Source organism: Grampus griseus (assembly GCF_964374135.1).
Source record: "Grampus griseus genome assembly, chromosome: 20".
In the NCBI taxonomy this organism is placed as follows: domain Eukaryota; kingdom Metazoa; phylum Chordata; class Mammalia; order Artiodactyla; family Delphinidae; genus Grampus; species Grampus griseus.
Genome location: NC_139014.1, coordinates 38,647,700 through 38,668,509, shown reverse-complemented (window position 1 = coordinate 38,668,509; position 20,810 = coordinate 38,647,700). Strand labels below are relative to the sequence as shown.

General features: G+C 63.3%; 1 protein-coding gene across 2 annotated transcripts; it reads right to left on the bottom strand.

The window, feature by feature from the left end:
- Positions 1-46: 46 nt before the first annotated feature.
- Positions 47-19,584, bottom strand: DRC3 (dynein regulatory complex subunit 3; the record flags this gene model as incomplete). Of its 2 annotated transcripts, XM_082680149.1 has the most annotated exons (12): positions 91-213; positions 386-517; positions 3,363-3,486; positions 4,540-4,610; positions 6,239-6,370; positions 7,165-7,347; positions 8,341-8,445; positions 9,003-9,122; positions 11,678-11,824; positions 14,336-14,502; positions 16,753-16,869; positions 19,428-19,584. In XM_082680149.1, 12 exons carry the CDS (start codon positions 19,582-19,584, stop codon positions 100-102), a joined length of 1,569 nt encoding a protein of 522 aa, XP_082536275.1. The 2 variants fall into 2 exon arrangements, with proteins under 2 accessions (XP_082536274.1, XP_082536275.1); XM_082680148.1 differs by having other exon boundaries at positions 47-517.
- Positions 19,585-20,810: the final 1,226 nt, after the last annotated feature.

Sequence of the window (20,810 nt, the reverse complement as noted above, 5' to 3'; positions counted from 1 at the left end):
TGCCCAGACGCGGACACAGAGGATGGAGAAAGGTAACCAAAGTCCTTTATTTCTCTACCTGTGAAGTTCGGGGGTCGGGGGGAGGGCTGGGCCGCAGCCCTAGTCCAGGAGGTCGCTGTACTCCAGGCTGTCCAGCTCGCTCTGCACATGGTCGACGTACTGGTTGATCTCCTTCATGCGCCTGCGGTTCCTCATGATCTCGTCCTTGTGAATCTGTGGAGCATACGGCGGCTGGCCCGTCAGGCGGGATCCTGAGCCTGCCTTCCTTACTCCGTTCCTCCCTGCTCCAGCCCTGCATGTGTGTCTGGCGTGCGCGTCTGCCCCGGGGCGGGCCTCCAGCGTGGGGTCCTGCTGCCGGGAGACGCCTGCCCTCAGCTGCGCTCACCTTGTCCACCAGGTGTGCGCGCCAGGAGTTGACCCTGGTCACCAGCTCGTCCTCCCGATTGTCGATCTTCAGGAGGTGGATGTCGTGTGAGGCCCCGACTGCGTTAACGATCGTGTCTTTGTCAACAAAGAGCTGGGGACCAAGGAAGCGCAGGTGAGGGCCTGGACCCGCACGAGCGCAGAGGCGGTGGAGCCAGAGGGGACGGGCCCAGCTCCCCGCAGGCGGAGGCCGTGCCCAGCCCGCATCCTGCTTCCTCCGCCCGTCTCAGGCGACCACGCCGTCAGCCTGGTGGCACCAGTGCCCAGAAGGGGCCCCCGGGCAGCAGGGCAGTGCCTGGGGGGAGTGTGCCCTCCCCAAGAGAAGGCAGGGCAGCCCTGGCCGCCTCGCCAAGCGTCTCCAGTCTGACTTGCCTGAAACCTGCCTGTCGAGTGGGCAGCACGAGGCCGGCCGAGGGGCACAGGGCTCCACTGATGACAGAAGGTCCCACAAACCGATGGGACTCTGCTGCCCCTCACGTCAACCCAGTCGGACCTGGGGTCCCACCTGGGCTCCTGCCTTGTTCCCACCCGCTTCCCCGCCGTGGACGACGCTGTGGGACGTGGGCCCCGCCAGGCCCGGCTGGTTCCAGGCGTTCACACGTGAACTGGCCACGTGTGCCCAGCACAGCTGCGGGTCCACATGGTCACTTCCCAGAGCGGGGAGGCCGTCACTGGCGGCTGCTTCAGCTTTACGCAGAGGCGCTTCATGTCGCCAACGACGGCGAGGGACCTGAAAGCTCTGTGTTGTAGAGGGCACGGGCAGGTGTGTACACGTGGGTTTTTTCTCTCCTTCGGGAGTGGTTAACCTAATGGTCTCCAGAATACAGTCTATGGATCTTGAAACGTTAGTGTCTCTGCAAAAAGAGTGTTCTGAGACCCTGCTACTAATACGCTCGCTGATGGTTAGAAACAGAAACCAGACTTTTATCGCCGAGGGCCTCATCTGAAAGCCCCTGTCCTGCCCGTGTCCACCACCCACACGCTCCCTGTCATCTCTGAGCCTCGGTTTCCTCGCCTGTGAAAGGGAACCACACTGGCACCTGTGTCACTGTGTCGGCTTGGAGATTAAAAGGGCAAATACACGTGCAGAGCTGCTCAGGCAGCTGGCCCTCGGGAGGCCCTCGGTGCCTGTCAGCTCCTCGTGGTGATTCCGCTTTAGGCAGGGCTTGCTACCCCACGTTTTGTTGCTTAAGCGTAAGGAGACGGTGTAGCATCTCCTGCTACAGGTGTTCCTAAAGGACAGAGCTGATGGGCCCGCAGAGGGAGGGGTGTCCAGCGGGCTCTGCCGGCTGCCCCGTGAGGCCTCCAGGGTGGCACCCGATGCCAGTGCCGCCTGGGAGCCCAAGGCAGCCCCTTAGCCCAGAGGCAGAGCCCCATTACCCTGGGGCCTGGGGCCAGGGGCAGACCCAGAACGCCCACTTTGCAGTGAGGGCTCAGTGCCCGGGCTCGGCATCTCAGACTAAGGTTTGAATCCAGACTCATCCTCACAAGACGAGGTGTCCTCACAACACATCCTGGGTGTTTACCGAACTTCTCTGAGACCCTGTCTCCCCAGCTTTCCCATCTGTAGACTGGGTGGGAATGCCACTTTCAGGGGTCCTTTGGTGAGTTAACTAAGCCCATGCGAGCCCCACCCAGTCAGCAGCCTGAGTGTCCCGGGGCGCGGGAACAGGTGTCAGATGGCGCCGTGCACAGCCACCCTGGAAGCACCGGCCCAGGCTGCTCACCTCCCGTTGACTTCGGGGCCTCCTTTTCTGCATGTCCCAGTCCTGAGAGAGGTGTCACAGACCCCGGAGCCTTGCGTCAAAAACTCCACGACCGCTAGGTGGTCTGTCAGGCGGCTCTAGGGTGGGCTCTTGGGGTCAGCCTTCAGGCTCGGGAAGGTGACCTCTCCCTGTGTCTGGGTGTTTGAGGAGGCCCTGCCACCTTTCCACTGCCCTGGCGACTGTCTCGGCGGCCCCTGACAGGCTGCGGAGTCGGAACTGCTGGTCCCTGCCTGCAGGACTCCGCCAGCACCTGACAGCGGGCGTGGTGAACCCGGCACCCCGGGTGGGGGCTGACCGCGGTGGGGAAGAGGCCACTCCTGCCTTCCCCGGGGGGCCTGTATGTAGTGTGAAGAGTAACCTAAGCAAGTCGACGCGAACACGATAGCTTGGAACCGTGACAGCGGCTCTGACAAGGATGAACGGCTGTGACGGAGAGACAGTGGGCCTTTGGGAAGGTGATGGGGGCCTCTCCAAGGAGCTGGGTGTGAGCTGAGATCTGAAACACGGGGAGGAGCCGGGTGCACGGAGGCCTGGGGGAAGGGTGTGTCGGGGCGGGGCTCAGCGGAGACCTTGCTCCAGGACTCACTAGGGGGAAGGAGTCCCTGGTCTCTGGCTGCTGCGTGGAGAAGAGCGGTAAGGCCAGGGTCCCGCAAGGGGCGGTGGTAGCTTGCCTTGGTGGAACGCGGAGGAGGAGAGAGGTGAGGGGGGCAGTGAATGGTGAAAGAAGGAAAGTGGGTGCCCTTCGCAGAGACACAGCCCACCTGTTGCCGGCCCCCAGCGCAGGAGACCTGGAGCCCCGCGAGCGGGCAGAGACCCCAGCAGTGCTTCCCGCCATAGAGACTCGGGGCTGAGACGACCTTCCGGGGAAATCTCGGACCTCAACCTCTATTTGTCGCTGCCTCTCTTAGAAGGTGCCAGAAGCCCCACAGAAACGAGCTTTGGGAAAGCCACCTCTCGGTACGTTGAAAGCACTGAATTATCACAAGCTCCTCTGTGGCTGGGCTGCACTGGGTGCCCACCAGCTGCTTTTCTTGCCCATCACGCCTGCCCACCGCCCCTCTTGCAGATGAGGAGACTGAGGCTCTGGCAGGTTTTTCAGGCTTTACGGGGGCTGCGGGGCGGGGCTGCGAATGCCTGGCGCCGGGGCCGCCCCGCCCCCGCCCCCGCGCTCACCGCACGCACGGCGTCCGGCAGGTCCTCGTCCAGCTCGCCCTTGACTATCTTCTCCCGGGTGCTGATGGCGATCTCCAGGAGCTTCTCGTGGTGGTGGTTCTCCAGGTCCCGGCACTGAGCCATCGTGCAGCGCGAGTTAAGCCAAGGCCGGGCTGGAGCAGGCCGGGCGCGCCGTCCCCTGCGCTGGGCCCCGTGTAGCCCCGCCTTCAGGGCCCTCCGACTCGCCCGCCACGCACCCCCTCGGGGTCCCTCCTGGCCCGCTCCCCTCCAGCCCTTTCTCCCTGCTGCGGCAGCCGGAGCCCCACCCGCCCTGCTGTGCTGGCGGCTCTCACACTCTGTGGTGACCTAAAGGCCTCCTCTTGGAACGTCCTCTCCCCGTCCTCTGGGCCTTTGCACAGGCTGCCTCCTGAGCCTGCCTGGGACGCCCTCCCCACCGTTCCAGCCCGTCCCTCTGGCCCACCCTCAGGCCCTCACTGAGTGGACCCTCCTTCAGGGAGCTTATATAGCCCTGTCACCCAGCGGGACCGTGGGCCCAGGAGGGCAGGACTGGGGGGACTTCTGGGGTGGACTTCAGGGCCCAGAGTTCAGGTGGCAAAAGGTCAGGCGTGCCCCCAGTGTTGGTTCCTGACCTGACATTTAACCCATCTCCTGATAGATGATGTATTTGTCAGTGGCTTCAGCATAGAGGTTGCCCCACCCCCAGGGCATGTGCACCTGCAGTGGGGGGGGCGGGGAGGGTGGATCTGGGGGTGTGGTCTCCTGGTGAAGTCACTCATTAGAGAACGGATGGGCCACGACTTGTGCCGCAAGTGGTGGCCTGCAGAGCCACCCAGTGGGCATCCAGACTTCTACTCTAATAAGGTCCCTTTGTGCTGAGGGTCAGGAGGTATTCCTCGAACATTCCAAGTGGTTGGCAAATCTCCATCCTTTGAAGGTGGGCTTTTTTCCTTGGTGGCAGTGGGAGGGGGCAGGCATGTGACCCCACAGGGAGCCACCTGTAAGGGACCCCACTTAGTTGCATCCTGCTTAGCTGTAAAGAAGCTGTGCCCCTCTGTGCCTTTTGTTTAAAATGCAGGCGCCTCCCCCCAGCCCCCTGCAGGCGGGGAGCGGTGGTGCGGCCCTGAGAGCCCCGCGGCCCGCAGCGCCTCCCCGCAGAGGGCCATCAAGGAAAGGATATAGGCTTTGGACGTTTTCGACAAAGAGTCCAACCAAGTCGATGATGTTCCTTTCAAACATGTTAATAGTCTCCTGGAAATGATAAAGAACGTGCATATTCAGACATGAACTCCAGCGAACTGCACCAGAGCAGTTGTTCTCCTTACCACTCAGCGGGCAGTGACCGCAGACCTGGAGGGTGAAGACCAACCACCTGACCTTCCCCAGGTGGCGCTGTGAGCCGACGCTGCCCCTCTCCCGACGGCTGCCCCCAGCCGTCACCCTCCAGCCACTTTGCCTCGGTCACCCCCCGGGGCTTTAGTGTGACACCTTCTCCAGGCCTTTGCCTGTGCTGGTCTCTCTGCCAGGAGCCCCCCACCAACAGGCACACACAGAGCTCACCCCGTCCTTGGGGTTCTCAGTGGCATCTGCCTCCGCCACCTCCAGAGAAACGGGAGGGTCGCCAGGAGCCAGGCTGCCTGCGAGCTCCACTACTGGGTGTAACTCGGAACGTTGTTAACTTCCCTGGGCCTCAACTTCCCACCTATGAAATGGGTTCCCTTCGCATAGTATGTGTCTCACGAGGTTGTGGTGAAGCAGAAACGGGTTTCTTCACACAAAATGCTTTGCAAGGTGCCTGGCAGAGAGGAAACCCTCGGGAATGCCGGCTGTTACCCCAGGCCTCTCACCTGCAAGTCTCCCGCCTCCCTCCCTGAGGGCACCCCTGTATTGCTGCATCTAGTGCTGAGCAAGGCGCCCGGGCCTCACCCAGAGGCCCTGGGGAGGGCTGCTACCCACTGAGCCCACAGGGTGGGTCACGCCCCTGACCTACTCTAGACTCCAGGGGCTGCAGGGTGGGCCGACGGCGCAGGGAATGCACCTGAATCCGAGGGCTATCTATAGACTGAGCTAATTATACATTTTTCAAATGTGTGTAAACCCTCTTGTAATGAAAAAAAATCGGGCCACTGGAAAGTGCGGCTCCAAAAAATCGGGCCACTGGAAAGTGCGGCTCCACTTAGTAGCCTTTTGGCGGCTAGTAAGTCACGCACAGGCTCTGGTGAATTGCGAGATGCTGACAAGGGGGTCCTCCCGGTTGGAAAGGCTGGGGGCCGTTGCCTGAGCTTCCCGATGCCCCAGAGATATGGGGAGCGAGCGTCTGCTCTGTGATGTGCTGGGAACCTGGACGAGGCAGGCATCGGGGAGGCGCTGGCGGGGGCGGGCCACGGCAGCAGGCGGGAGGTTCTGTTGGTCACTGCTCTGCAGGCCCCAGCCTCCGCCGCAAGCTGCCTGGTAAACAAACGCGCAGGTCGGTCTGGCCGCCCCGGGTTTCACGTAGCAGCACTCCGTTAGGCTCCTCGCTCGCCCCGAGATGCAGCGACTACAGGCTGCAGTGCCGGGAGCCTTCGTTCTATCCCGGAGTGGGGTGTGAAGAGCAGGGTGCATTTTGTTTCTCGACAGCTCCTTGGGTCTAATAAAGGACTCTCCCTGCCACGGTTCTGCACTCTTCCTAGATGGGGAGACTGTTCCAGAAGAACGAGCTCACCTCTCATGCTGCACAAGGGCCACCTGTCATCTCAACGACTGAAAAGCACCAGAAGCACAGAAAGCTTTCGTGTGACCCGCCGAGTAGCTCCCGGGAAGGTGTTCCCTCGCCAGGTTCTTGCACAGGAACCGGGCAGGGCCGTCGTGTCACGTGTGTTCCCTGGGCCCCACCTCACCTCCAGCTGCTCCACCAGCTGCATCTCCAGCGTCATGAGCACGTTGACCAGCTCAGTGATGTTCTCGCTGTGCTCCGCCATCTTTATCTCGAAGTTGGTCAGTTCAGACTCGTCTCGGATGGAGCTTAAAGTCTGGAAACAAAACCTGTGCTTTAGGAATCCACAATTAAGTGTAATTCCTGAAGTGACAGGCGGCAGTTTGGTTTTGTGGGTCGGAACTTGGATTATGGGGTCGGACTGCCCAAGTCCGAGCGTCAGCTCCACCCCCTCCACGGCGGAGGCTGTCAGAGCAGAGGCTCCACCAGCTGGTGAGTTATTAGGCGTGGAAGGAGCGATGGCTTCAGAGTCACGTGGACCTGAACTGGGACCCGACTGGGTCACCGTGGGACCTCGAGTGACTCCCGTCTCCTCGGGTGCAGGGGCAGAGAGCCTGAGCTTCACGAAGCCTGGGGATGGGGCGTTGTCTGTGAGGCCCTGGCTCACCGTGGGCTGACTCCCAGCCCAGCGGGGCTCTGCGGGGGAGGTTGGAACACAAGGTGGGCCCTGTCTTGGGGGAAGCCAGCTGGACCCCCGCAGCACCCCGTGTGCAAGTAGCTGTCAGGTCCGTCTGCAATGAGAGGTGCTCGTGGGCTGGAGAGCGCGGGGGTCCGAGCCGCACCCAGTACCAGCTGTTCACTGGCGAGGGACCTGGAGGCTTGGCCGGCAGACGCAGTGTCAGAGGAGTGACCAGGCGTCACTGGGGGGCAAAGGGTATTTGTGGTCATGGCCACCCCATCTGGAGGAAGATCAGGCCCCTTGCCGGTATCAAGCCTGACCTGAAAGCAAGCGGCTTGCCCCGTGCGTCTCGGGTCGTCAGAGGCAGAGGGGCCGGGCCTCTGGCGGGTGGGCACCTGGAGGAGGGGGGAGGGGCTGGGGGCGGGGCCTACCAGCAGGTGCTTCTCCTCGAACTTGGCGATCTCATGCTTGCCCTGCTCCTGCTTTTCCTGGATGGCCTCCTGGACACACCCCATGAAGGTGTCGAGCTCCGCCTTCCGCTTCTCCTGCTGCTTCATGCCGAACTTGAAGATGTTCAGGCAGATGACGACGAACTTGTCCTTGTAGGTGAGTGGCCGTTAAGGAAGCTCACGGCTGCCTGGGGGGCGCACATGGGGTGGAAGCAGCTCCCGTAGCAGAGCTGCAGTTGGGATTTGGAGTATGAATCGGTGGTTGGGCATCTCCAGCCTCAGCCTGAGGGATTCAGGGAGGGTCCTGCGTGGTGGGGGTGGGGCGACAGAGGAGAGACCCCCCCCGGGGGACCTGAAGGGGTCAGGAACCCGGAGAAGGGGGAGCAGCCACGGAGCTGAGCAGTGTGTGTTTTTGTCTCTGGGGCCCTGTTGTCCAGGCCGTCTTTGTTGCTCGGCGGCCACAGGTGCACGGGGAGGCTGCGGAGGTCAGGGGACCGCAGGCTCGGGGCAGAGAGCCCCAGGTTCAAGGCCTGGCCCTGCAGCTGCTTCTATGGCCTCCTCGCTGCTCTGGGCTGAGGGTCCCACATCTGCAGCGCCTGCCACACGAGGGGCGCTTAGGTGCTGAGGTCAGGCGGGGCTGCAGCCTAGGGCCGGGCTGGGCGGAGAGCTGACCCCCCGCACTCTGCTGAGCGGTGGGTGTTCAGGGGCAGGTTTCTCTCTGTGACTCGCGGCCCCTGCGTCCCTCAGCCACGGTGACAAGTGCCCGTCACATCATCTGGGGGATGGGATGCAGGCTCAGCCCACAGCTCCTAACTGCACAGCCTGGACAATTCACCCTTTCCAAGCTCAGCTTCCCCAGCTATGAGAAGGTAGTTGGGGTCCAGTATAGCACCCACCCCATGGGGTGGTTGAAACAGTTTTAAATGCTGCATGCAAAGCGCACAGCAGGAGCCCACAAACAAGGTATTGAGGGTCAGAGTCACAGACATGGTCAGCCAGCCTCCATCTCTGCCAGCCTGGGCCCTGCTGACCAGATACCTGTGTGTCCCTGCGCTCACAGCCAACCTGGTTCTCGAGGCCCTGGGTGGAAGGGGAGCCCCCCGGACTCCCGCGCCCAGGCCCTGGGGGCGGCCGTGACCCGGAAGGGTATGTCTGCACGAGCTCGCCCACGCCGGGCAGGTGGGACAGCTGGCTACCCTCCACGTCCTCGGCGTACATGCTGTCAAACAGGAAGGGGCCGTTCAGCTGCTCCACGAAGGCCGCCTGCGGTCAGAGACACGGTGGGCTCCCTGGGCAGGGCCCTGCGCTGGGCACCGGGGCCAAGGTCGCCCGGCCCTCGGGAAGGCAGGCTGGGGAAGGGCAGGCGATGGGCCCGGCACAGGCGGGGGTCCAGAGGCAGAAAACTGAAGGGTGCCCAGCTCGGTCCGGCCGGAGGAGAGGCACCACGGGGAGGAATGAGCTTTTCTGGCTGCCCCCCTACCCCCACCACCCCACCCCCGCCGCCAGGAACCAGCCAGGGGTCTTAAGGACAGGGGCTGCTCTGAGAGATGGTTCTGGCACGGAGTCCCCGGCCCTTGTGCTGGAGGGGCGCCTGGGGGCCGTGGGATGAGGAGGGGCAGGTCCGTGTGCTGCCCTGACTGAGGTTCTGGCAGCCCAGCAGCCCTGGGCACCAGCTATTCTCAATCAAAGGACAGGCTCTGGGGGCCTGGGCCCTGCTGACCTTCATGGCACTGGCCCATGACCGGTGGCGGCAGCATCCTGGGGCGGGGGCGGGGCGGGGGCGGGGCGGGGCGGGGCAGGTCCTCCCACCGGTCTTCTACCTTGTGCCCCTCCAGCTCCTCCCACCGGGCCTGCTCTTCCTCCAGCTGGGCCTGCATCAGGCTCTCCTGGTGCTTCAGCTCGTCCACGCTGCACTGGTGCTTCATCTCTGCCAGCTCTTTCTGTTGGAGGATCGGGAAGCGGCATCGTCACCAGGGTCGTGGGGTCCCTCCTAGCCGCTGGCCTCTGCCGTGCTGTGGCCTCTCCAGCGTGGGCGGGGATCCCCTCCCCGCAGCCCTTGCCAAGTATTCTGAGCCTCAGGGAAATCAGTGGGGGAAGCAGCACGGGCAGGCCGAGGGTCCGTGGGACATCCCTGGGGTGGAGGCGCCCAGCGAAGACTCGGCCGCTCCCCCAGGCCTCCCTGACCAGGCTCTGGCCCTCTTGTAGGGCTGCACAAGGGAGAGGTGCAGTGGGTGCCCGAGCCACAGGCCTGGGCATGAGGTCTCAGCCCTCGGCTCTGGGCCCTGCCCCCTCCGGCCCTCCTCTACCCGTCCTGCGTATCCCCCTGCCTGCGCTGGGGGCTGCTGGAGCCCCAGGTGACATCGCCTGTGCTAAGGCTTCAGGTACAAGCACTGCCGACTCTCTGTGCTCCAGTATCTGCTCCCCCCACTCCCGCCCCCTCCTCTCTCTCAGGACCGTGGCCTGCACGCCCTGCCCTCTCCCTCTTATGCTGTAAGCCCCATGCCAGCTTCCAGGTCCCTGAATGCTCATCACATCATGAACTCTGCTGAAAACCACAGGGTTCTTCTCCCCAGGCCTCCGTCTCAGCAGGACAAGCCCTGAACCCCAGCGTCGCCCTCCTGCCTGTCTCCCCCACCAACACAGAAAGCCCCCCAAGCTCACAGCCCTCACCCGTTCGTGTGCTCTGCTGGGACCGTCCACCGTTCCTCAGGGCTGTGCCAGCCTTCAGGCCCGATGGAAATGGGGAGGCACCGCAAGAGCCTGCCCTCAGCCCTGGTCGGCCTCGGCTGGGCCCGGCTGTCCTGCTGCCCGAGCCTGGCAGCACCAGCAGGTGAGAGGCTTGGGGCTGGCCTGGGGGCAGGCAGCAGCATGGACGGGGGTTCCCGGTGCCCCTGCTTTGCGGGGCTCTGCTCTTACAACCTTCCCCTTATTACTGATCTTGGTGCTTCTAGGCAAAGCCTCTGAGATGCGGAAGGAGGCTTTGTTTCCCGCAGCACAGCGGGGGGCCAGGCTGGGCGGCCTGCCCCCTGTGGAATCTTCTGGGGAAGAGGAGAAACTGGCTGGGGAGGTGCTCGGGAACCGTGCGGTGTCCGGCTGTGCATGGTTTTTTGTTTTTTGGGGTTTTAAAAAATATTTATTGTATTTATTTGGTTGTGCTGGCTCCTTAATTGCAGTACGTGTGCTCCTTAGTTGTGGCGTGCAAACTCTTGGTGGCGACATGCACGTGGGAGCTAGTTCCCTGACCCGGGATCGAACCTGGGCCCCCTGCATTGGGAGCTCGGAGTCTTAACCACTGTGCCACCAGGGAAATCCCTGTGCACGCTCTTATGATGAGCGAAATACACCCCAGCAGCTCTTCAGCTATTCCAAGCATTTGAGCCCACGCTGCCTTTCAAATTATTGTCTAAATGCAAAAAGTAAGACTTGAGCGTCTTGGGACTTCCCTGGTGGTCCAGCGGTTAAGACTCTGCGCTCCCACTGCAGGGGACCCGGGCTCGATCCCTGGTCAGGGAACTAGATCCCACGTGCCGCAGCTAAGACCCGGAGCAGCCAAAAAAAGTAAATAAATATTAAGAAAAAAAAAAAAAGACTTGAGAGTCTTGGAATTCAAGATTTCAGATTCTTGTCCTGTTCTGGGACAAGAGAAGGCCATGGTCGGAGGAGGGGCAACTCTCTGGGCACCCCGACCCCGGCTGTTCTCCGTGGACCCCCCAGGAAGACACCCGTGAGTGGAGGGCTCCACGCTTGGCAGGCGGTGTGGCAGCCAGGACGGCAGCGTCAGCACCGAGACCCGGGGCCCAGCCGCCCTCCCTGCTTCCACTGGGCTCTCCCTGAGCCCCACATCACCTCAGGCCCCACCCAGGCACAGGCTCCTTTCTCCCAGGAAGGGCACCAGCTCCCAGGGAGAAGGGTGGGCAGGTCCCTGTCCCCCACTGCCCACGCTCAGCACGCAGGGATATCCCGGTCCTGCCGCCAAAGGCCTCGTGTCGGGCGGGGTTCTTTTCTCCAGGGGGCAAAGCACCCACAAACGTCATGCTGCAAAGGACGGGAAGCTCACAGCAGGGGAGTAGGATAGAGGCAGGGGCGGTCAGGCCAGGCCGGGCAGTGCACTGGGGAGGGGGGCTTCCTCCCGGCCCTGCTGCCAGACCGCCGGGCCCAGCTCCCCACTCAGCACCCCGGCCGCGGGGGGCCTCTCTCTGGGGCCGGTGCCCTCGGCTCAGAGGGCGCTACCGTGAGCTGTCGTGGCATGGAGGCGAGTCCTGACTCTGCCCTGAGCTGCTGACCCCGCTAATCGCCTACCCTCACTTGGTCCCCCGACTCGTTCACCCAGAAAAGCAGATGGCGGCCTCGAGGTGGGAGGTGGCACGACAGTGACGGGGGCAGTAAAGGCACCGCGAGGAGGGCCGCCCTGCGCTCCTCCTGTGGACGCGCCCCTCCCCAGACGCCGGGGCCTGCACGCTGACCCGCGGAGCTGGACGCACGAGGGCCACGCTACCATGTGGTCGTCGATGCGCTGGAAGTCCAGGTACACCAGGTCGGGGAGGTAGGCACAGATGAACGTCCTGTAGTCCTCGGCCTCGGCGACCGGGTTCCCCGAGAGGCTGAGCGTCCGCAGGTCCTTGAACCGCCGCAGGTAGATGATCTGGGGGAGAGGGGGGTCGCCTGGGTCCTCTCTCCGTCCTCTGCCCGCACTGGGCGGAGCCACGAGGGAGGAGCCATGGGCTTTGCCCAGGACCCGTGGACCTGGGTCCCCATCTCCTCTTCTTAAGGTGGGTGCAGGGACGCGGTGCATAGGTGTTGAGAGGACCAAATGCCACACGCTGTGAGGGCCTCCACCTGCTCCCGTAATGCCCTGGCTGTGCCCATCGCTGCTGCTCTCAGAACGGGCGGCCTTTTCCAACTGTAAAGTGCTGTGCAAGGCCCAGCGCTCCTAAATTCAACGGAACCTGATTTACAGTTGGCCTGGACCAACTGGGTGGCAGCTAGTGGGATGTCCACTGACGGCCGTTTATTCTTCCTATTGTTAGTAACCGGGGGAAAGTCAGCGAGATGCCCGTACCTCATCTGACCGCAACTCCTGTGCTTTCCTGAAGGAGCGTCTTTGTCATTTGGTTTATTTGTTCAACAAAGATCACTAAGCACCTACCAGGCCTCAGGTACGTGCCAGGCCTTAGGGACACAGTGGGAACAAAGCCCTTATAGCAGGAGCTGGCACTCTAAGGCAGGGGACAAGAATGTTTTAAAAGTAAGTAGAATCATTGCTGTTTGGTGTAAGTGCTAGAAGAACTCAAAGGGGGAGGGGGTGGAGAGGGGGCCTTAGGGACCATGACGGGGGGGTTTCAGTTAGGACTGAGGCCTCTGAGGCCTGAGGGAGCAGCCAGGGAAGAGCAGGGGCCAGTGCATTCCCAGAAGCAAAACCAGCACAAGCAAAGGCCCCGAGGCAGGAAAGAGCGTCCTGTACCAGGCACTCAGCAAGGCCAGGGGAGGGAACGGAGCGTCCACAGCAGGGCGGGGCGTGGCCTGAGAGCCAGTGTCCCCTCCACGCCCAGGCCTAGACCTGCGTCCATTAGACTCTGCAGTGTCCGAGGGGCAGCAAGCCAGAGGGGATCTGCTCACTGTGGCCCTGGGTACTGGACCGACCCAGGCAGGAACAGCTCAAGACACTCAGAAAGGTTTTCACAAGCAAGATTTGGGGCTATTGGGTGTGCCCTTAATCTGAAAATTCCTGAATAAGCATCATTTCCTGCAGAGTTCTCCTGTGCCCAGTCCTGTAGCAGCCACTCAGCCCTAACTGACTCAGCCCTCACACCGGCCTGCCCCGCAGGCCACCGCTGTCCCGTACAGATGGGCACGTGGGCCCCGGGTGCTGAGTCCCTGGCCCAAGGCCAGGCGGCCAGGAGCCCGTTAAACCTCAGCTCTCCACTTACACCTCCCTCAGCTGTCCTGTGTGCCCCCGCCCCGCAGGGCAGAGGGCAGCTGAGCAATCAGGTCTTGAACACTGGCAAGAGGTGGGCTGGGTTTACCACCTCCCAGGGGCGTGCAGGGCAAACCTCCCAGACCACACGGCCTCCGGGGTCCGGCCCTCAAACACAGGTGAGCAGCCGGCACCTGACCCGCCCCAGGCCTTTCACCTAAACCGCCTGGCCCGCCCGCCCCTCTGGGCTTGGTCGGGTGGCTGAGGGCGCGTCACACCGAGGGGCACCGTGGGAGAGATTTCTCCTGCTCTCTGTCCTGCTAGCTGTGGACGAGGAAGACTGCGGCCTGGACTGCTGGGTCACAGCCACAAGGAGCATCAGCCCAGGGCGACGCTAAGGGCGGCTGAGCCGAGAGGTGGGTCGGCCCCCTCCACGCAGCCCCCTGCTCCGGCCTCAGCCGCGGCTGCAGCGCCCATCTCTCCCCTGCTCTCCGAGCCCCACCTGCAGCGAGGCCGGGAGGGAGTTAATGCCGGGACGTGGCTCAGCCGCGGGGACAGGACTGGGGCTGGGGCTTGGGCCCCGGCACTCAGGTGTTCACTTCTGCACGCCCGCCCAGTGGCACGGAGCCCCCATCGCGCACGGCGGCAGTCTCTGTCACACACCTGCACGGTGGCTGTGGTTGCCCCGGGGTCACCCAGCTTCCTGAGGTCACCCCGTGGCACCCAGGGCCCTGCCCCGGCCCTGCTGCCAGCTCACAGGGAGTGTTGGCAGAGCGTGCGTCTCTGGTCTGCAGGCAAACCTCCATCCCTGCTACACTCATGCGTGCGGGGGTGAGGGGGTGGGTATTCCTTCTGAAACGCAGGCCTGCCCTGGGCACACACGGCGTAGAGCCCCCCACGGCTCTCCTCTGCCGCTCTGGCTGCCTGGCCCTGGGCACTGCCCTGCACCCACACCCCGACCCTTCCAGTGACCCGGGGCTGTTGTTGGTCTCTGTCCCCAGTGAGCACGAGCCAGAGGCCCCACGGCCGAGGGGGCCCCACCCCAGCAAATGTCTGCTGAGCGAGTGTGGGGACAGGGAAGGAAAGACCCCACCGGGGCAGGGGCACAAACGGACCCGCACGTGGGCTCTCGTGGCCTAGGCTGGTGTGTGAACATCATCCAGTCTGGAATTCTGGCCTTTCTGGGACAAGGGGAAGGTCGGAGGCTCAGCCCGCGGCCCCCCCGGCACCCTCGCTCACGTTCGTCATGTTGCTGATCTGGTTGTTGCCCAGCGACAGCACCTGCAGCTTGACCAGCGCGTCCAGCGAGTCGATCTTGGAGATCCGGTTGTTGAACAGGCTCAGGTCCTCCAGGTTCACCAGCGTGTCCAGCCCCTCGATGGCCTCAATGTTGTTGAAGGACAGGTCTGGAGGACGGCTCCGGGTTAGGGTGACTGTCCTGAATCCAACCCCCCCCGCCCCCCCGGCTCTGCTGCCACCTTCCCGGCCCCGGACTCGGGCGAAGGCTTGCGTCTGTGCGGCCCTCGTTCTGGGATGGAAGCTCCCTGGTGGGTCGGGGCAGCGCACCTTGGGGTGGGGGAGACCCGCGCGGGCCGGGCTGCCCCAAACTCCAGGCCCAGCCCCGGCTGAGACCTTAGGAGCCCCTCTAGCCCAAGTTTCTCATCTTTGGGAATAAAACTGCTTTTCTGCCACCACGGGTTTGGGGGTTTGGTTGGGGTTGGTGTCCTTGAACACCGTTGGCCCAGAGGCCCAAACTGGGAACTTTTCAAGAGCTTCAGCTAAAGCCCTCAGTGTAAAAGGGGCTCAGGAAGTCGGTTTGGCCTCCCTGGCACCTCAGGGGACACTCACCCGGGACACTCTCCCTACGCCAGGCCCTCCCCGGGCGTTTCCTCGTTTGTCATCGCCTGCATCTTAGGGCTGAGGGAGCCAAGATTCAAAGGGGCCTGGTGGTCACGTGCTCACGATCAAGCGCACGTAAGGAAGGTCGGGTGCAGGGGGCGGAGGGAACGCACAGAACCGGCTAGTACGCTGGCAGAGCGGGACCTGAACTGGGTCAGCCTGCTTCCTTTCGCTCCTGCAGCCGGGCTCTGCTCTTTGCAGGCGAGCTGGTGAACGTTTAACAAGGGGGTGGGCGCGGGCAGCCCTGATCTGTAGCTCTTGCTGACTTCGGTGGTGTAAATGCTCCCACTGTGGCCAATTTCAAGCTACCAACAGGACGGGCCTGAGTGTAAAGCTGGGACAAGATGTGGACAGTCAGCTTCTGGGGGCAGTGCCAGCCGGCTCCCGCTCGCCCCCGGCGCTGGGACAGCTGACCAGGCCACCAGCCGGGCCTGTGCTGGCAGGTGGGGGCAGCGCACGTGGCTGGACAAAGGCAGGCTTCTGACTCTCTGAGGGGCACCTGACCTCTTGCCAGAACCTTCCCCTCCGGCTCTCTCGCCCCCCCCCCCCAGAACACTGGGCATCACAGGGGCATCTCACGGGGACCCGTGACCCTTGTTTTATGTCTGCGAGACTGCAGGGCCTGGGAGCTCTTGCCTAAAAGCAGGGCCTTCAGAGGGGGTGAGGCTCAGGGTCTAGGCTGACCCGTCACCTCTCCTCCTCCAGCTCCTGGTGGTGCAGGTGGGCCGCCGAGCCCGGGACTCAGCATTAATGGGTGCTGGGCTGCCAGGAGGGCTTGTCTGGGTGAGACCTGGGCCCGGCAGTCAGGAGACCTGGCTCTGGGCTGCTCTGCTGCCGGTACGTGCAGCTCCAAGTCCACCAGCCCCTCAGCCTCTGCACCCGTGAGATGCACTGTAATCCTGCCCCGGGGGGGTTGCTGTGGTCTGGCGGCCGTCCTCACAACCACAGCTGCGTGTCCTGCAAGCTGGGAGGGGCCTCGATGCCCCAGGCTGCCTGTATTGGGAAGCAGCCTGACAGGATGGAGGGGACGTGGCTTTGGGATCAGACAGGCGTGGGTCTCGTCCCAGCTCTGCTGCGTCTTGGTCACAGAGCTCTGGGCGGTGCCCCGGCCTCTGGAGCCCCGAGGGTGACTGGGAGGGCCAAAGAAGCCCTCTCAGTGGGCTCGGGAGCTCCCAGCCGGCCCCACCCCTAGTTAGGTGCCCACTGCCAGAAGTGAGGGTGCTGCCCGAGGCCGGCAGGTGGACGCAGTTCGGCAAAGCCCCTGCTGCCTTGGCAGTGAGGGCTGGACCCCTGGAGTCAGGCGAGCCCCCTGCTTGCTGTGACCTCAGTTTGCTCCCGTCTACAGTGGGGTCGCTGTGCGGTTAGAAGGCCTCACACGGAAAGCGCACGGGCCGTGCCTAGCAGGTAGAAAGTGCTCAGCGCACGCTAGCATGGGGATGGTTAGTTCTGGTTTGATCTGGGCCCCCCAAAGAGCAGGGGCCTCAGTTATCTGTCACCCTGAGTCTAGAGTACCTAGACGGAGTCCAGGCTGCTGCCATGAGCCCTCCGGACTGGGAGGTTTGACAGCTGGGGCAGATGTTCTGCCCTGTGGTGTCCAAGCACATACGTGCTGAGCTTTGCCCAGCGCAGGCCCAGGCTTCCTTCCTCCCAGCAGATGGAGCTCCTGCTGCACCAGGGCCGCCACGGGGCTGGCAGGGAAGTTTACCGGGGGCAGCCTCGGCAGGCAGCACTGGGGGCGGGGGGCGCGCGGGGCTCACCCAGCCAGACCAGGTGTGTGAGGCTCTCCAGGCCCTCGACCTTCTCGATGATGTTGTTGCCCAGCTGCAGCTTCCGCAGGCTCTCAAACTGCCAGAGGTTGTCGATGCGGAGGATATCTGAAACGAGGTTGGACACGCTTTGGCTGGCTCTGGCCCGGGTCAGGGTTAGGGTATAGTTCCAGGGTCTCGGGGGCCAGATGACTGATGCTGACCATGGGAGAGGCCCCAGAGCCCCGCTGCCTTCCCCGGAGCGCAGGGAGCCCTGGAGGTGTGGGCCCAGCTCCGCGGAGCTCGGCGTCCCTGTTGGTGCTGCCGTCCGGGGCCACCACAGGGACCGGTGGGCCCGCGCAGGGTGGAGGGGGGCAGGCCCTCCAGGGCGGGAACTCACAGGGCTCCCCCTCGGAACACCTGGGCTCAGGACACAGGGCACGGGCAGGGCCCCCCAGGGTGACAAATAGAACTGAGGCTGCAGGGGTGGCCAGTCAACTAGTGAAGCCGTTTGGAGGGTGCTCTGGCCACATGGACGGAAATAGTTAGTGTCTGTGCCCACTGACCCTGCAGTGTCTCTACCTGGAATCACACGCTGTGCCAGTGCCCGAGGATGAGGCCCCGAATGTCCATATACGGGGAGGGGATGAATCGCCCCACAGAGGCAGATCCTGACGTCACTCAAGTGCCTGACCCCACGGCCGCTGAAGACCACCCCCCTGGTCAGGCAGCCGACCCATCCCCTTGCTCCTGAGCCAGGCGGAGCTTGGTCTCTGTCTTGGCTGCCAGGAGCTCTGAGTAATGCTTAGTGTGACAAGCACACACTGTGTGTGTAAAACTCTAGAGGCCTGACCTTGTCCCCGGTTCTCTTAGAAACCACAGAGATCTGTTGTTTACATGCCCCTTTTTCTACGTTTGCTTCTATAATGATTCCCAAAACATAAAGTTAGAGTATGCCCATTAAAAGAACTGAAATAATATAGAAGTAAAAGCAGTAGAAAAAAAAAAGAAAAAAGCCCTTAATAGCCACACATTCGGGGCAGCCGTTTCAACATTTATTCAGACAGGCAGGCACCCCTCCCAGCTGCCCACCCCAAGCTGGGTCTCGGTGGGGGGGTGGTGGGCAGCATTTCTCTGACCCAGGGCCCTGTCCCTCCCGGTCCCCAGGGCTGCCTGGGATGGAGTTTGTCCCCCAGCTCTGTGGTCACATTTCCTGGAATGATACCAGCCCCACCTGTGCTTCTGGGGCAAGGCCCAGCCCCGCCCCCGGATCTCCTGGTCTGGATTTTCCTTCTCTGGCCCTGGCCTTAGACCGACGGCCTTGGCTGTGATTGACCGTGCAGACACCAGCCCTGGGCGGCTCCCCCACTCCTGGGCGCCCTGCCTGGCGCACCTGTGTGCTGGCTCTGCTCTAGGCCTCAGCAGTTCACGTGGAAAAGCCCGAACGACACGAAAGAGCCAGATGTATCTGACAGCATGACAGGGCTGCCCAAAAAGCCCATTCAATCTTCAACACAGACACGGGATCTGCCTCTGCTGCCACTGGCTTGGTGCAGCCTGTTGTCACGGCTCCCTGACCCTCCTCTGCTCAGGACCTCCCTGGGCTCCTGCCTCACTCACTCAGAGCCAGACGCCGCCTTTCGGCCCCCGAGGCTGATGCTAGCTGATCCCTGCCTGACCACACTGCACCCCACTCCCCTTCTCTCCTCTCTTGCCTCTACTTCTCTCAACAGCATACGTGTCCCCCTCCCTCGAAGGTCAGCTCCACGAGTCCCTGGTGCGCAGAACAGCGCCCTGCACGGGACAGGCATCCGCTACGCAGTGGGGGAGGGGCAGCAGAAGGAGGTCTGAAGACCACTCCGCCTCCCCTTTAGCCCTTTCCCGCCGAGAGCTTCAGGGCCCTCCCTGCTCTGGGCGGCCTGCGGGCTCCATGAGGCCGGGCCGGGCCTGCCGTGCGCACCACATCCCAGGGCTGACTCAGTAGCCCCTCGTGGTCACTGGGTGACCCGGCAGGCCAGCGTGGAGGCCCAGGACACAGCAGGAGCGTGAATCAGCCCGGTCCCTCTGCTGTGACCGGCCTGCGCCGGACATGAGGGGTCACGGGACCCCCACCCACCCATCCTGCTTCCTCACCTATACCCTCCGCCAGACTCGCGGGCCTCCTTTAGTGAGCCGGGCACTGGGCCTGTGCTGTCTGGTCTCGTCTTCCCAGCCAGTGCCTGAGACACGGATTCCGGTCACCCCGGTTCACAGGTGGGGTGCTGAGGTCCTGCCTGATCCCAAGCCACATCTCCCCCCAGGCTGTCCTGCGACCTGGAGGGGACCCCCCCTTCTGTTTCCAGTCCCTCCTCTGAAGCTGCTCCCCCAGCACATGGCCCTCCCCCGACCCCGCACCTTCCTGGCCACGTGGACCACCCTCCTAGGTCCCCCCCACCTTTGGGGACCAGTGTGGCCTCTGGGGGTCACTTAAGACTTGGAACGGGAGGATGTTACCTTGCTTTGTTCTTACTCAGAATTGGGAGTGTTGTGGCTGTTCAAGTGCTACCCGCACTCGGTATCAGGCTCTAAAACCGCCCGTGCTGGTACTGCACCTTCCGACCCAGGCAGCCCGAATGCGACCGCGAGCCGCGGCCCACGCATGGAATCGGGGAGCCCTGCGCCTGCCCCGCCCCACCCAGGATACGCACTCTGGAAGTCCAGCTGCAGGGACAGGACGTCCTTGAAGAGGATGCCCTCCTGCTTGGCCAGCTGCCCAGCCTCGTCTCGCGGGCCCTGCTCCCCAACAGCCAGCTTGAGCATCTCATCATCCATCACCCTGGGCTCCACGTCGCACAGCCGGTTCATCCTCCCTGGAAAACACCACGTCCCTCACCCAGGCCGCTGCTCCTGCCTCCCTTTGAGGGCGGGGTCTGGCTGGGGTCCTTCCACGGCATCGTGGGGCAGCGTGGCGGCCACGGCACTCTGAAGGCGGCCCCCTCCCGCCCTTGGCTGCTGTACCCGGGCTGCTCCGGGGCCTCTCTGGACCCCCGCCCGCCTGGCCCCACGAGCAGGCTGTGTCACCACCCCGGCCCCGGTGTCCACACGGCTCTCTTCAGCCTGTGGAGCTCAGCTGCGCGCACAGCCGTGGCCACCTCAGGCCTCTGGCTTTCTGCGCCCGCCCTCGTCGGGTTTCTTGGCACCAACCACCGACCACAATCCTCGGAGGCCTCCCTTCCCTGAGAGCCTCACCCCCCCCAGGTGGCCATGTCTGTAAGCTCCCCGCCCTCAACCGCAGCTGCCCAGCGTGTGGCCACTGGTGGACACCAACCCAAGCTGGTCATTCGTGTCCCCCTCCCCCCCGAGAGACGTGAGCTGCGGCCGGAGGACAAAGTGCCCATCAGAGCTGGCCAGGTGCCTGGTGAGTGAGAGAGTGAGAGGGCCTGGGGCAGACGGACAGACAGAAGCAGAGATGAGAATCTGATCCAGCAATAAAGGTGAAAGGATGGACAGACTGACACAGAGGCTGCCTTCTCCTCGCTGGCTTCCTGGCCCCTCCTGTCCCGACCCCAGGCCCCGGGAGTGTCCTGACTTCGCACATTAAATCCTCTTTTCCTTAAACTAACCCCAGGAGGTGTCTGTTGCTAATGGTCCAAAGGGATTTGGCTAAGACGCTATGGGGGGTCTGTGGGGTGGGTCAGTCACAGGCGGACCTGGGCTGCTGTTCGTGGCCAGACAGAGCCGTGGCCCTGGGCAGCCTGACCTCACTTCATCGTTGCCAGCCGTCTTAGTGAGCACACCCAGAAGGGCTGGACCCTGCAGGAGGGCGCGCGCCACCGGAAACTCCCCAATTCTGCCTCCGAACCCTCTGCAAACTCAGTTCTCCCCCTACTTTCCACCCCGTTCTCACCTCCCTGCTGGCTTCACCTTCTGCCTTGGCCCCTGCGTCCCCACAGCCAGGCCTCGCTGCCCCACTGGTCCCTGATGCTGGGCAGCCCCACATTCTGCCTTTCATTCCACCGTGCACTACTGGGGACACTCCTGACGCTGGGCGAGCCAGGGTGGGCCTAGCCATCCTGCACCTGGTCCCCAGG